Raw genomic sequence first — 15,000 nt, 5'->3', positions numbered from 1 at the left:
GTGCTGCACAGAGGTAGTGTTTGAGTGTTGTGGTGCTGCACAGAGGTAGTGTTTGAGTGCTGTGGTGCTGCACAGAGTGCTGTGGTGCTGCACAGAGGTAGTGTTTGAGTGCTGTGGTGCTGCACAGAGGTAGTGTTTGAGTGCTGTGGTGCTGCACAGAGGTAGTGTTTGAGTGCCGTGGTGCTGCACAGAGGTAGTGTTTGAGTGCTGTGGTGCTGCACAGAGGTAGTGTTTGAGTGCTGTGGTGCTGCACAGAGTCCTGTGGTGCTGCACAGAGGTAGTGTTCGGGGCGAGTTTCTCCCTCATCGCTGCAAAGCATTTTGAGCGCTTTGAAATGTACAATTAAAACTGTTTAACTGTTGTGGCCAAAATAAAAAATGCCAGATAATGTGTTTTAAATAAGTCAAGGAGACCGTTTCATGACACTGTTTGTTGTTAGCTTGCTGCAGCAATGAATGGTGAGCTGCAATCCTTTCCTTTCTTTTAAACTGATCATTGATCTCAACCTATTTTCATTCATTTCCCTTGATTAAGTATGCCAATGATCTGACTAATCAATTGGCAAGCACCATGTTCTATGATGAATACGATCAAGAAAAATGTGTTCTAGTGACGGAAACTTTTCTTGGATTATCAATAGAACGATTAGACTAATTCACAAAATACTCAATACTATCGGATATAGCCAGCTCTTGCCAATTGGACAGTTTTAGAAGTAGCCTAGGCCTAATGCATTCAGTTTTATTTGCATTGCAAAATTTGTGTACAGCAGGTGGTGTACCTGGTTCAGTTCAGGTGTGCTGTTGGTGCAGGTGGTGTACCTGGTTCAGTTCAGGTGTGCTGTTGGTGCAGGTGGTGTACCTGGTTCAGTTCAGATGTGCTGTTGGTACAGGTGGTGTACCTGGTTCAGTTCAGGTGTGCTGTTGGTACAGGTGGTGTACCTGGTTCAGTTCAGGTGTGCTGTTGGTACAGGTGGTGTACCTGGTTCAGTTCAGGTGTGCTGTTGGTACAGGTGGTGTACCTGGAGGCCCAAGGGGACGGGGCGGTGTTCTCCACACTGGGCGATGGGCCTCACCCTCTCTATGCCCCCCTGGTCATGCTCCTGCTGGACAGCGCCCTCTACCTGCTGCTTGCCCTCTACCTGGACCAGGTGCTCCCAGGTGAGTCATACACATTCAACAGATCCCTGCCATAGAGGAGCACAGAACCGCTCTCTTTCTCTGTCTCTCTCAATCTCTCTCTGCCCCTGTTCCTCCCTCTCTTTCTCCCCTTCTCCTCTTCTCCCTCCCTCCCTCTCCGTGTTAATGGGTCTCTCTTTCTCTCAAATTCAAATTCAAGTGGCTTTATTATGTTTATAATCAATGAGAATCGTCCTAATTCAGCCCTGCTTGCATTGTTTGGTGTTTTTTGCTGGATGTTTAAAATTGTTCTGCAGAATTCTGCATGTAGGGCCTCAATTGGATGCTTCTCCCATCTAATGTAGTCCTGTTGACTGAGTGGACCCCATACTTCCCTTCCATACAAGGCAATTGGCAGGATTACACTGTCAAATATTTTTGACCAGATTCTGATTCTGATCTGGAATAATTTTTTTCTGATTGCATAGAAGGCTCTGCAGGCCTTTTCTTTCAGTGAATTCACTGCCAGACCAAAGTTTCCTGAGGCACTAATTTTCAGACCCAGGTAATTATAGGACAGGGTGTGTTCTAGGACGGTGTTTCCTAGACTGAACGTGTGTCTGCTTTCCTGAAATCTTGCCTTTTTTTGGAAGATCATTATTTTAGATTTTTTTAGGGCCCAGTTCTGGCAGTACTGCTCTAGCAGGTCCAGATGTTCAGTGGGCGACAGCAGCACCAGGTCATCTGCATAGAGGAGGAATTTAACTTCCTTCTTGTTTAGTGTTAGGCCAGGGGCTGTAGATTGTTCCATTAACACCACTAACTCATTTATATAGATATTAAATAGAGTAAGGGACAAGTTACATCCCTGCCTAACCCCTCGCCCTTGTGTGAAGAGATCAGTCCTTTTATTGCCAATTTTTATTCCGCATTTATTATTTGTATAAATTGATTTAATTATGTCATATACTTTACCCCCTACACCGCTTTGGAGAATTTTATAATATAAACCTTCCTGCCAAATTGAATCAAATGCTTTTTTTAAATCAATAAAGCATGCAAAAAATAATATTTTCTTTTGTTGGTGTACATGTTGATTATTTAGGGTGTGTAGGGTGTAAATATGATCAGTAGTTCGGTGATTTGGTAGAAAGCCAATTTGTCCTTTACTCAAGACATTGTGTTCGGTAAGGAAGGCCAGTATTCAGCGTTAATAATACTGCAGAAAACCTTCCCCAGATTACTGCTTACATAAATGCCTCTGTAGTTTTTTGGGTCTAGTTTGTCTCCACTCTTGTGTATTGGGGAAATAAGCCCCCAGCTCCAGTTTTCAGGGAAGCAGCCAGCTTGGAGAACGAGATTGAACAATTTGAGCAGGGCCAGCTGCAGCTCAGCGGTACTGTGTTTAAGCATCTCTGTCCTGATGCTGTCATGGCCACAAGCTTTTCTTGGTTTAAGTTTTTTTATTTGGTCTTCTAATTCTTTAATTGAGATTTGGTAGTCAAGTGGGTTCTGATTGTTTTTGATAGTTGATTCTAGGATTTTTAGTTTTTCTTTGATTTTGTTCTGTTCCGAATTGAGATATTCCGTTTGGTGATATTTGTTTATGTAAGTTTTCAAAATGTGTTTTCCAGGTATTACAGTCTTGTATAGCCAGATTGTGTGTGCTCCTGTTGCTCAATTTGTTCCATTGTTCCCAGAACTGATTTCTTTCAATAGAATCCTCAATTTCTCTGAGGGTTTGATTATAATGATTAAATGTATTGTGTCTTAAAATCTTTTTATATTCTCTCAGTGTTTCAGTGTAGTTTTGACGATAAGACACTTGTTTTGACGACAAGTGTCTTAATTTTTTTCTGACACTTCTGCAGTCCTCATCAAACCACGTTTCTTTTTGGGGTCTCAGGCCAGATTTCTGACTTTTGTTTTTCAGACCTGCTTTGTTGGCTGATTTATGATATATTTTGTTAATTTGGGTTACAGCCATATTTATGCCAGATTGGTTCGGTTGGAATGTTTTTGAGAGAAAGTTGTTAATAAGGTTAGTAGTCTCCGGTGAACTGATTGCCGTTTTAAATTTTACATCACTGTCATGAGCCCTTTTGAACGTTTTGTTCAGCTGAAATGTTTTGCAGGGCTCGGGTTCTTTGGCTATCTTTTTCTTTTTAAGTATGCATTTATCTGACAGTGATCAGAAAGTGGTGACTGTGGTCTGACAGTGAATGCACTAATGAAGGAGGGGTCCAAGTGAACCTCCCTAAAGAGTCCCCTCTCATCCTTCCATTAAGCATGTGCAGACCTAAGGATCGACAGAGGTGCACTAAGTCTTTGCCATTTTTGTTTGCAGTATATTCAAGACTGTTTCTTTGGGTAGTGGTGGGGTTAAGGTAGACAGAGGATGTTCTGAAAATGTGGCTGTTGCCAGCAGAATCCACAGTATCTTTTTGTGATCCTGTTTTGACATTTAAATCTCCGATCAGTAGGACATTACCCTGGGCCTGGTAATGCCTCCGAATCTCCGAATGGAGAATTTCAAATAAATTGTCATGGAAGTATGGTGACTCTAAAGGGGGAATGTAGGCTGCACAAATGTATATGTCATTATTACAGTCAGTGGTGTTTTTGTTTCATTTTAACCACATATATGTTGGTTTTCTTTCAATTTCAAATAGATTGGATGATAGTTCCTCTTTGCACCATATCACCACCCCTCCTGAGTCTCTGCCATGTTTAATAGTGTTATGTTTTAGGGATGGAAGTAAAATTTCTCGATAGTTTGGGGGACAGTGAGTGTTTGTGTTGTCATGGCACCATGTCTCTAAGAGAACAATGATGTCATGACCAGATATGTGTGTGTGGAATTCCGAATTTGTGGTTTTAATTCCAAATGTCGCTGAATACAAACCCTGAATATTCCAAGAGCTAATCAGTAATGATCTCATTTTCAATAAAATTTAATTGGTTATAGATTTGTACAATAAAAAGCAACACAGATAAATCAAGAAGTAACAACAAAGGAACAAGTGGTAAAAAATAGGCTATATATGCATAAACATACATATACATACACACATGCATATACAGCTATATACATTGCTCAAAAAAATAAAGGGAACGCTTAAGCAACACATCCTAGATCTCGATGAATGAAATATTCCAGTTAAAAATGTTTATTCATTATATAGTGGAATGCGTTGAGAACAAAAAAACATAAGAATGATCAATGGAAATCAAAATCATTAGCCCATGGAGGTCTGGATTCAGAATCATACTCAAAATAAAAGTGGAAAAATCAGATCACAGGCTGATCCAACTTCTGTGGAAATTCCTCAAGACAATTCAAAATGAGGCTCAGTAGTGAGTGTGGCCTCCACGTGCCTGTATGCACTCCCTACAACGTCTGGGCATGCTCCTGATGAGACGGCGGATGTTCTCCTGAGGGATCTCCTCCCAGACCTGGATCAGGGCATCAGTCAACTCCTGGACAGTCTGGTGCGACGTGGCGTCGGTGGATGGAACGAGACATGATGTTCCAGAGGTGCTCGATTGGATTCAGGTCTGGGGAACCGGCAGGCCAGTCCTTAGCATCAATGCCTTCGTCATGCTGACACACACCGGCCACATGAGGCTGAGCATTGTCATGCATCAGAAGGAACCCAGGCCCACTGCACCAGCATATGGTCCGACAATGGGTCTGAGGATCTCATCCCGGTACCTAACAGCAGTCAGGGTACCTCTGGCTAGCAAATGGAGGTCTGTGCGACCCTCCAAGGATATGCCTCCCCAGACCATCACTGACCCACCGCCAAACCAGTCATGCTGGAGGATGTTGCAGGCAGCATAACGTTCTCCACGGCGTCTCCAGACTCTGTCACGTCTGTCACATGTGCTCAGTGTGAACCTGCTCTCATCCGTGAAGAGCACAGGGTGCCAATGGCGAATCTGCCAATCCTGGTGTTCTCTGGCAAATGCCAATCGGGCTACACGGTGTTGGGCTGTGAGCACAGGCCCCGCTTGTGGACGTCGGGCCCTCATGGAGTCTGTTTCTCACAGTTTGAGCAGAAACATGCACATTAGTGGCCTGCTGGAGGTCATTTTGTAGGGCTCTGGCAGTGCTCCTGGCAAACCTTCTTGCCTCAGCGCGCATTGATGTGCCATCCTGGATGCGTTGCACTACCTGAGCAACTTCTGTGGGTTGCAGACACCGCCTCATGCTACCTCTGGTGGTGAGGGCACTGGCAAAATGCAAAAGTGACCAAAAATCAGCCAGAAAGGATGAGGACAGGGAATTGGTCTGTGGCCACCACCACCTGCAGAACCATTCCTTTATAGGGGTTTTTTTGCTAATTGCCTCTCATTTCCACCTGTTGTCTGTTCCAAAATTGTAGACCTGCACAAGGCTGGGATGGGCTACAAGAAAATAAGTAAGCAGCTTGATGAGAAGTTAACAACTGTTGGAGCAATTATTAGAAAATGGAAGAAAACAAAGTCACCGCCAATCTCCCTTGGTCTGGGGCTCCACGCAAGATCTCGCCTCGTGGGATATCAATGATTATGAGAAAGGTCAGGGATCAGCCCAGTACTACACAGGAGGAGCTTGTTAATGACCCGAAGGCAGTTGAGACCACAGTCACGAGGAGAACCATCAGTAACACACTACACCGTGAAGGATTAAAATCCTGCTGCGCGCACAAGGTTCCTCTGCTGAAGAAGGCACATGTACAGGCCCGTCTGAAGTTTGCCAAAGAACACCTGGATGATCCAGAGGAGGCTTGGGAGAAGGTGATGTGGTCCGATGAGACCAAAATAGAGCTATTTGGCATTAACTTGACTTGCTGTGTTTGGAGGAAGAGAAATGCTGAGTACAACCCCAAGAACACAATCCCCACTGTGAAGCATGGAGGTGGAAACCTTATGCTTTGGGGGTGTTTCTCAGTTAAGGGGACAGGACGACTTCACCGTATCGAGGGGAGGATGAATGGGGCGATGTACCAGGACATTTTGGGCGACAACCTCCTTCCCTCAGTGAGAGCACTGAAAATGGGTTGTGGATGGGTCTTCCAACATGACAATGACCCAAAACATACGGCCAAGGCAACAAAGGAGTGGCTCAAAAAGAAGCAAGGCATGACTGGCCTAGCCAGTCTCCAGACCTAAATCCCATCGAAAATCTGTGGAGGGAGCTGAAGCTTCAAGTTGCCAAGCGACAGCCTCGGAACCTTAAGGATTTGGAGAGGATCTGCAAAGAGGAGTGAGAGAGTCTCAAACTGCTGTCATTTTAATTCAGATCCTTGAATCATGACAGTACCGTTGTAATATATATTGATGTTAAATTTGGGGGTGGTGTCCAGGTACAATTGCCTCATTGTTTTATTGCCGCCCATTTTCATGTTTTTATCATCTGCACGGAGAGCAGAATGGCAGGCTTCTGGGTGCTCTGTGTAGAACAGCAGGTCTGATTTCACCTCTCTCTCATTCAGCACAGTAAACTCTGCTCTGAGCGTCTCTGGGGTCTCTTTCAGGAGCCTAGCTTTGTGCCTCTTTCTCCCTGTTTCACTGCTGACTTCTTCAGGGTAGCTGATTGCTAGGTTACGCAAGCTCCGCCCACTATTCTGCTATAGAAATGTATCCATTTTCAACTGTCAAAATGTCTGCTGCTCACTCACTCCAGCAGGACGCTAACTGGATTAGCTATATGACTAATCAGATTATTAATTATATAAAGAAACCTACCCTCCTATTTACTTTATAGGTTATTTTGTACCTGTCTTTCCTCCTGTCTCCTTTTTGTTCCTTTTATTGTGCTTTTCTCTGATTTGTCCCACTTCTCCTGTTGTGGCAGATGACAGTTCTGTGGCCGTTGGGCAAGCTAGCTATGTTTTCTTTCTGTAATATTTTGCCCCCTTTTTTTAAGTTCCTTTTAGTGTTAAAGTTACTCAAGTTGTTCCTGAGCTTTTTAGATTTGATTTAAGGTATTGCTTTTCATTGTACGTAAATAAAAAAACAACAAAATTAAATGAAAGTTTAGCAGATCATAATCATGAGCTCTCTTAGTCAAAGTCTCTCTCTCTCGCTCTCTCTCTCTCTCAGTACAGTGTTAATGTCACTCTCTCTCTCTCTCTCTCTCTCTCAGTACAGTGTTAATGTCTCTCTCTCTTTCTCTCTCTCAGTACAGTGGTAATGTCTCTCTCAGTACAGTGTTAATGTCTCTCTCTCTCTCAGTGTAGTGTCAATGTCTCTCTCTCTCTCAGTACAGTGCTAATGTCTCTCTCTCTCTCTCTCTCTCTCTCTCTCAGTACAGTCTCTCTCTCTCTCTCAGTACAGTGTTAATGTCTCTCTCTCTCTCTCTCTCTCTCTCTCTCTCTCTCTCTCTCTCAGTACAGTCTCTCTCTCTCTCAGTACAGTCTCTCTCTCTCTCTCAGTACAGTGCTAATGTCTGTCTCTCTCTCTCTCTCAGTACAGTCAAATTTTCAAAATTCAAATTCAAATTCAAATGGCTTTATTGGCATGAATGGTAATAAACCGTTGTTGCCAAAGCAGTACAATATACAATAATTGTTACAATAAATAAATAAATAATGGAAATAAATAAATAAATAAATAAAGAAAAAGCAACATCAACCATCAACAACAACAGCTAAATAAAAATAAAAACAACAACAACAACGTATATTTAGTAAGTGACGGTGAGAGGTTATTATGTTAATTATATAATACATAGGTGAACGGATTATGGGACTATGTTACAGTGTTAATTTTCTTTTCTCTTAGCTCGTGGCAAGCGCTCACATATTGTGCAGACAACTCTATAAGTTCCGGTGCTTCTCCCAGACATATGCTTAATCGTTCATCATATGTTTTGCTGTCATATGATGTGATGCTGGTTTTAACTTTCCCAAGGAAAGCCTCCCTTAGAGTTGCATATATGGGGCAGGAGAGGAGAAAGTGAGATTCAGTTTCTATTTCTCCGGATCCACAGTGTTTACATGTTCTCTCCTCTCTGGGCTTCCATTCCTTCCTATGGCGTCCCGTCTCTATTTCCAGGCTATGGTCACTGAGTCTGTACATTGTTAAGGTGCGTCTCTGTTTGGGGTTTTTTATATTAACAAGGTACTGTGCTAAGGTGTATTTTCTATTCAATGACCGATAATATTCTAATGTGTTGGAGTTGTTTATTTCAGTCAGCCAATTTTCAATGTATTCATTTTTGTTTTTGTTATCTATTATTTTTAGTTGTGTTTTTGAAAGAGTATGGAGGGTGTTGTTTTGAAGATGGTATGTTTCTTTTATATGTTTCAGGGGCGGAGGCAGTTACTCATGAATGCTCTGTGCTGGTATGATTCAGGATCAGCCTGGGCTAGATGAGCCTGGAAGTTAATAGCCCTTTTGATCATGGGGAGGGACAGAGGGAATTTACCCAGCTCTGCTCTGCATGCATGGTTTGGGTTATTTCTATGGACCTTAAGGATGTCTTTACAGAATTCAAGATGAAGTTTTTCTATGGGAGTTTTGTCCCAAGATGCAGGTTTCTGGTTAAGTAATGGGCCCCACACCTCACTCCCATAGAGAAGAATGGGTTCAATTACACAGCTGAAAATTTTAAGCCAAATTTTAATTGGTGGATGGAATTTGTTCAGTGATCTTCTGATGCTATAGTAGGCCCTGCATGCTTTATCTGCCAATGCATTTATAGCTCTGTCAAATCTGCCAGAAGCACTGATTATTATGCCTAGATAATTGTACTCCATAGTGTGCTGCAATGTGGTCTCCCCCAGAGTAAAACCGGTATCGGGATCCCTGTGATCTGGCCTTTTTTTGGAACACCATAATCTTGGTTTTTTCCAGGTTAATGGCCATTGCCCAATTTTGACAGTAGTTCTCGAGCAGTGATAGGTTCTGTTGTAACCCTTGTTCTGTAGGAGATACCAAGACTAGATCATCTGCATACATGAGGAACTTGATTTCTTTTCCTTGTAATTCTAGTCCAGGACTCGGAGATTGTTCGAGTGTAGTGGCCAGTTTGTTGATGTAAATATTGAATAGGGTGGGAGAGAGGCTGCAGCCCTGATGAACTCCTCTCCCTTGATTGAAATACTCTGTTTTGCTGTTTCCAATTTTCACAGAGCATTCATTTTCAGAATATTTGGATTTAATTAGGTCATATACTTTTCCACCTATGCCGCTTTGAAGGAGTTGAAAAAGTAATCCATTGTGCCAAATTGAATCAAAAGCCTTTTTTAGATCTACAAAGCAGGCAAATATCTTTCCTTTGTTTTTTGTGTGGACATGATTCTTAATAAGTGTGTGTAGAGTGTAAATGTGGTCTGATGTTTGGTGTTTGGGTAAGAAGCCGATCTGACTTTTTGATAGTGCATTGCGTTCAATTAGGTATGTCGATAATCTAGAATTTAATATGCTACAGAAGACCTTTCCAAGGTTACTATTAACACAGATCCCTCTGTAATTGCTGGGGTCAAGTTTGTCTCCGCTTTTAAAAATGGGAGTTATGAGACCTTTATTCCAAATCACAGGGAAGCTTCCAGTTTTCAGCACTAGGTTGAAGAGCTTTAGGATAGCAAATTGAAGTTTAGGACTGCTGTGTTTCAGCATTTCTGAATTGATGCTGTCAATTCCACAGGCCTTTCCATTTTTTAGAGCTTTGAGTTTTTGTTGTAGTTCTTGAATGCTAATGAGATAGTCAAGAGCACATTGATTATCTTTTATTGTGGTTTCCAATATTTTTAGTTTTTCAATGGTTAAGGTCTGATTAGAAGTTAAACCTTGGCTCTCTGGATTCTTATAAAGATCTTCAAAGTATTTTTTCCAGATATTGCCGTTTTTAATTGGACTAGTCTCTGTTTGGGGAGTTGTATTCATTTTTTTCCATAGCTGCCAGAAGGAATTTTGATTTACAGCCTTTTCAATTTTGGTTAGTTCACTCTCCATATATTGTGATTTTTTCACATTGAGTTGTTTTTTATATTGTTTTAGAGCCTGAAAGTATTCGAGGCGTCCCACTTGGTCATTGGGGTTTCTATGTTTTTTGTTTGACAGCTTTCTTAAGTTCTTTTTTGATGAAGCACATTCTCTGTCAAACCATTTCTCTTTTTGCTTTGTGCTTGTTTTTCTACTTCTTGATATTTTTAGTTTAGATTTTTTTGCCAATTGTATAAAAATTTTGTTCAAATCATGTGTGGCCAAATTCATGTCTTTTCTATTAGGCTGATATTGTGTGGTCAAAAATGTATCCACCATGTAATGAATTTCATCACAGCATAATGCTGCAGTATAATCATTTTTGCTGTGTTCTGACCATCTGTATGTCCTCGGGAGAGGAAAAAGGTTGGGTTGTATGTTTGGTTTTTCAGTGTGTGTCACTGACTTTTTCAAATACAAAATTGTTTGGCTGTGGTCTGATATAGGAAGTTGTGGCAAGACTACAAATGCATTGATATATCCTGGTTCTATGTCAGTAATGGAATAGTCCACCACGCTACTACCTAGCACAGAGCAGTAAGTGAATCTACCCAGAGAGTCCCCTCTGATCCTGCCGTTAACAATGTATAGACCCAGGCCTTTGCACATCTGGAGTACCTGCTTGCTGCTTTTGTTTACCACACTGTCATAACTTTGTCTCTGTGTGGTTATGTAGGTCTGGTACAAAGGGTTTTGTCCAAATATATGTCTGCTTCCCTCTATGTCAATGAAATCTGGCTCTCTACCAGTTCTGGCATTTAGATCACCACATATTAGGATAGAACCTACAGTCTGGAAATGGCTTATTTCTTTTTGGAGTTCCTTAAAGTCCTCCTCCACATAGTAGGGGGAATTAGAAGGTGGGATATAAACTGCACATAGATAAACATCCCTGTTGTTTTCTAATATACTTGTGTCAATTTTAATCCACATGTGGTTTTTCCCTTTTTTGATTGGTGAGATGCAGTCTTTGTGTTCCCCTTTATACCATACCAAGACACCACCTCTGCCATTCTTAACATGGGCATGTTTTACAGAGGGTATGCTAAGTTCAATATAATTGTTTGGACAACTAGAGTGTATATTTTTTTGATTCCATGTTTCATTCAAAATAATTATATCTGTATTTTTTACACTATTTACAAATTCAGGGTCTCTCTCTCTCTCAGTACAGTGTTAATGTCTCTTTCTCTCTCTCTCTCTCTCTCTCTCACTCTCAGTACAGTGTTAATGTCTCTTTCTCTCTCTCTCTCTCTCTCTCTCTCTCTCTCTCAGTACAGTGTTAATGTCTCTCTCTCTCTCTCTCTCTCTCTCTCTCTCTCTCTCTCTCTCTCTCTCTCTCTCTCTCTCTCTCTCTCTCTCTCTCTCTCTCTCTCTCTCTCTCTCTCTCAATACAGTGTTAATGTCTCTCTCTCTCTCTCGCTGTCTTCCTGCAGGTGAGTTTGGGATGCGGCGTTCCTTGCTGTACTTCCTGAAGCCCTCCTATTGGTCGCGGCGCAGGCTGCGGTACATGGAGGTGAGCTCGGTGTGTGAGAGGGAGCTGAGCAGAGGCCCCTCCCCCGCTGGGCCTGCAGACCCCGCCCAGCCCATCGAACCCGTCTCACCTGAGTTCCGCGGGAGAGAAGCCATCAGGTACAGTGGGCGGGGCCATCAGGGAAAGTGGGATGCACCATTAGGTGAAATGGGTGGGGCATCAGGTAAAAGAGGAGAGTGGCAGGACGATGGGCCAATGAGTGATTTAACATCTTACACCTATTTCAATGAGTGATTTAACATCTTACACCTATTTCAATGAGTGATTTAACATCTTACACCTATTTCAATGAGTGATTTAACATCTTACACCTATTTCAATGAGTGATTTAACATCTTACACCTATTTCAATGAGTGATTTAACATCTTACACCTATTTCAATGAGTGATTTAACATCTTACACCTATTTCAATGAGTGATTTAACATCTTACACCTATTTCAATGAGTGATTTAAGAGAACCTGGTGTGGGTGTGTTGCAGGATTAGTAATCTGTGTGTGTGTGTGTGTGTGTGTGTGTGTGTGTGTGTGTGTGTTGCAGGGTCAGTTGTGTGTGTGTGTGTGTGTGTGTGTGTTGCAGGGTCAGTAATGTGTGTGTGTGTGTGTGTGTGTGTGTGTGTGTGTGTGTGTGTGTTGCAGGATTAGTAATCTGTGTGTGTGTGTGTGTGTGTGTGTGTGTGTGTGTGTTGCAGGGTCAGTTGTGTGTGTGTGTGTGTGTGTGTGTGTGTGTTGCAGGGTCAGTAATGTGTGTGTGTGTGTGTGTGTGTGTGTGTGTGTGTGTGTGTGTGTGTGTTGCAGGGTCAGTAATGTGTGTGTGTGTGTGTGTGTGTTGCAGGGTCAATAATGTGTGTGTGTGTGTGTGTGTGTGTGTGTTGCAGGGTCAGTAATGTGTGTGCGTGTGTGTGTGTGTGTATTGCAGGGTCAGTAATGTGTGTGTGAGTGTGGGTGTGTTGCAGGATTAGTAATCTGTGTGTGTGTGTGTATTGCAGGGTCAGTAATATGTGTGTGGGTGTGTGTGTTGCAGGGTTTGTAGTGTGTGTGTGTGTGTGTGTGTTGCAGGGTTTGTAATATATGTTTGTGTGTGTTGCAGGGTTTGTAATATATGTGTGTGTGTGTGTGTTTGTGTGTGTTGCAGGGTTTGTAATATGTGTGTGTGTGTGTGTGTGTGTGTTGCAGGGTTAGTAATGTGTGTGTGTGTGTGTGTGTGTGTGTGTGTATATGTGTTGCAGGATCAGTAATCTGAGGAAGGTGTATAAAGAGAAGGACAACACTGTGGAAGCTCTGAGAGGTGTGTTATTTTCACATGTGAAATATCAACATGTGTATGTGTGTGCACGTGCACGTGTGTATGTGTGTGTGCACGTGTGTGCACGTGTGTGCACCTGTGTGCACCTGTGTGTACGTGTGTGCATGTGTGTACGTGTGTGCACGTGTGTATGTGTGTGCACGTGTGTGCGAGTGTGTGAGTGTGCATGCAGTACATTATGAGTGGGAGGATCTTTGTCGTTGTGGGAGCCTAACACCTCCTGTCTGCAGGCCTGTCCTTTGATGTCTACGAGGGGCAGATCACCGCCCTGCTGGGTCACAGTGGAGCTGGGAAATCCACCCTGATGAGCATCCTGTGTGGCATCTGCCCTGCGACTGAAGGTACACTACTACACTGCCCTATACTACACTACACTACACTACTGCCCTATACTACACTACTGCACTGCCCTATACTACACTACTGCACTGCCCTATACTACACTACTGCACTGCCCTACACTACACTACTGCACTGCCCTATACTACACTACTGCACTGCCCTATACTACACTACACTAATGCACTGCCCTATACTACACTACACTACACTACTGCCCTATACTACACTACTGCACTGCCCTATACTACACTACTGCACTGCCCTATACTACACTACACTACTGCACTGCCCTATACTATACTACTGCACTGCCCTATACTACACTACACTACACTACTGCCCTATACTACACTACTGCACTGCCCTATACTACACTACTGCACTGTCCTATACTACACTACTGCACTGCCCTATACTACACTACACTAATGCACTGCCCTATACTACACTACACTACTGCACTGCCCTATACTACACTACTGCACTGCCCTATACTACACTACACTAATGCACTGCCCTATACTACACTACACTACACTACTGCCCTATACTACACTACTGCACTGCCCTATACTACACTACTGCACTGCCCTATACTACACTACACTACTGCACTGCCCTATACTATACTACTGCACTGCCCTATACTACACTACTGCACTGCCCTATACTACACTACTGCACTGCCCTATACTACACTACACTACTGCACTGCCCTATACTACACTACTGCACTGCCCTATACTACACTACTGCACTGCCCTATACTACACTACTGCACTGCCCTATACTACACTACACTACACTAATGCACTGCCCTATACTACACTACACTACAGCCCTATACTACACTACACTACTGCACTGCCCTATACTACACTACACTACAGCCCTACACTACACTACTGCACTGCCCTATACTACACTACTGCACTGCCCTATACTACACTACACTACTGCACTGCCCTATACTACACTACACTACTGCACTGCCCTATACTACACTACACTACAGCCCTATACTACACTACTGCACTGCCCTATACTACACTACTGCACTGCCCTACACTACACTACACTACTGCACAGCCCTATACTACACTACTGCACTGCCCTACACTACACTACACTACTGCACTGTCCTATACTACACTACACTACTGCCCTATACTACACTATACTACTGCACTGCCCTATACTACACTACTGCACTGCCCTACACTACACTACACTACTGCACTGTCCTATACTACACTACACTACTGCCCTATACTCCACTACTGCACTGCCCTACACTACACTACACTACTGCACTGTCCTATACTACACTACACTACAGCCCTATACTACACTACTGCACTGCCCTATACTACACTACACTACTGCACTGCCCTATACTACACTACTGCACTGCCCTATACTACACTACTGCACTGCCCTATACTACACTACACTACTGCACTGTCCTATACTACACTACTGCACTGCCCTATACTCCACTACTGCACTGCCCTATACTACACTACTGCACTGCCCTATACTACACTACACTACTGCCCTATACTACACTACACTACTGCCCTATACTCCACTACTGCACTGCCCTACACTACACTACACTACTGCCCTATACTACACTACAGCACTGCCCTATACTACACTACTGCACTGCCCTATACTACACTACAGCACTGCCCTATACTACACTACTGCTCTGCCCTATA

At 43.0% G+C, this 15,000-nt stretch overlaps 1 protein-coding gene across 3 annotated transcripts in view; it reads left to right on the top strand.

The window, feature by feature from the left end:
* The window catches only part of abca5 (ATP-binding cassette, sub-family A (ABC1), member 5), a 72,722-nt gene that overhangs the window by 13,294 nt on the left and 44,428 nt on the right, over window positions 1-15,000 (top strand). For all 3 annotated transcript variants that reach the window (XM_061232091.1, XM_061232092.1, XM_061232093.1), the window contains 4 exons: window positions 1,013-1,160; window positions 11,531-11,726; window positions 12,858-12,916; window positions 13,165-13,275. In XM_061232091.1, the coding sequence (XP_061088075.1) occupies window positions 1,013-1,160; window positions 11,531-11,726; window positions 12,858-12,916; window positions 13,165-13,275 (514 nt within the window). The remainder of the gene's footprint in view (window positions 1-1,012; window positions 1,161-11,530; window positions 11,727-12,857; window positions 12,917-13,164; window positions 13,276-15,000) is intronic.

The sequence above is a fragment of the Conger conger genome, chromosome 2, assembly GCF_963514075.1.
Source record: "Conger conger chromosome 2, fConCon1.1, whole genome shotgun sequence".
NCBI lineage: Eukaryota > Metazoa > Chordata > Actinopteri > Anguilliformes > Congridae > Conger > Conger conger.
This window is presented reverse-complemented; position numbering and strand designations above follow the sequence as displayed.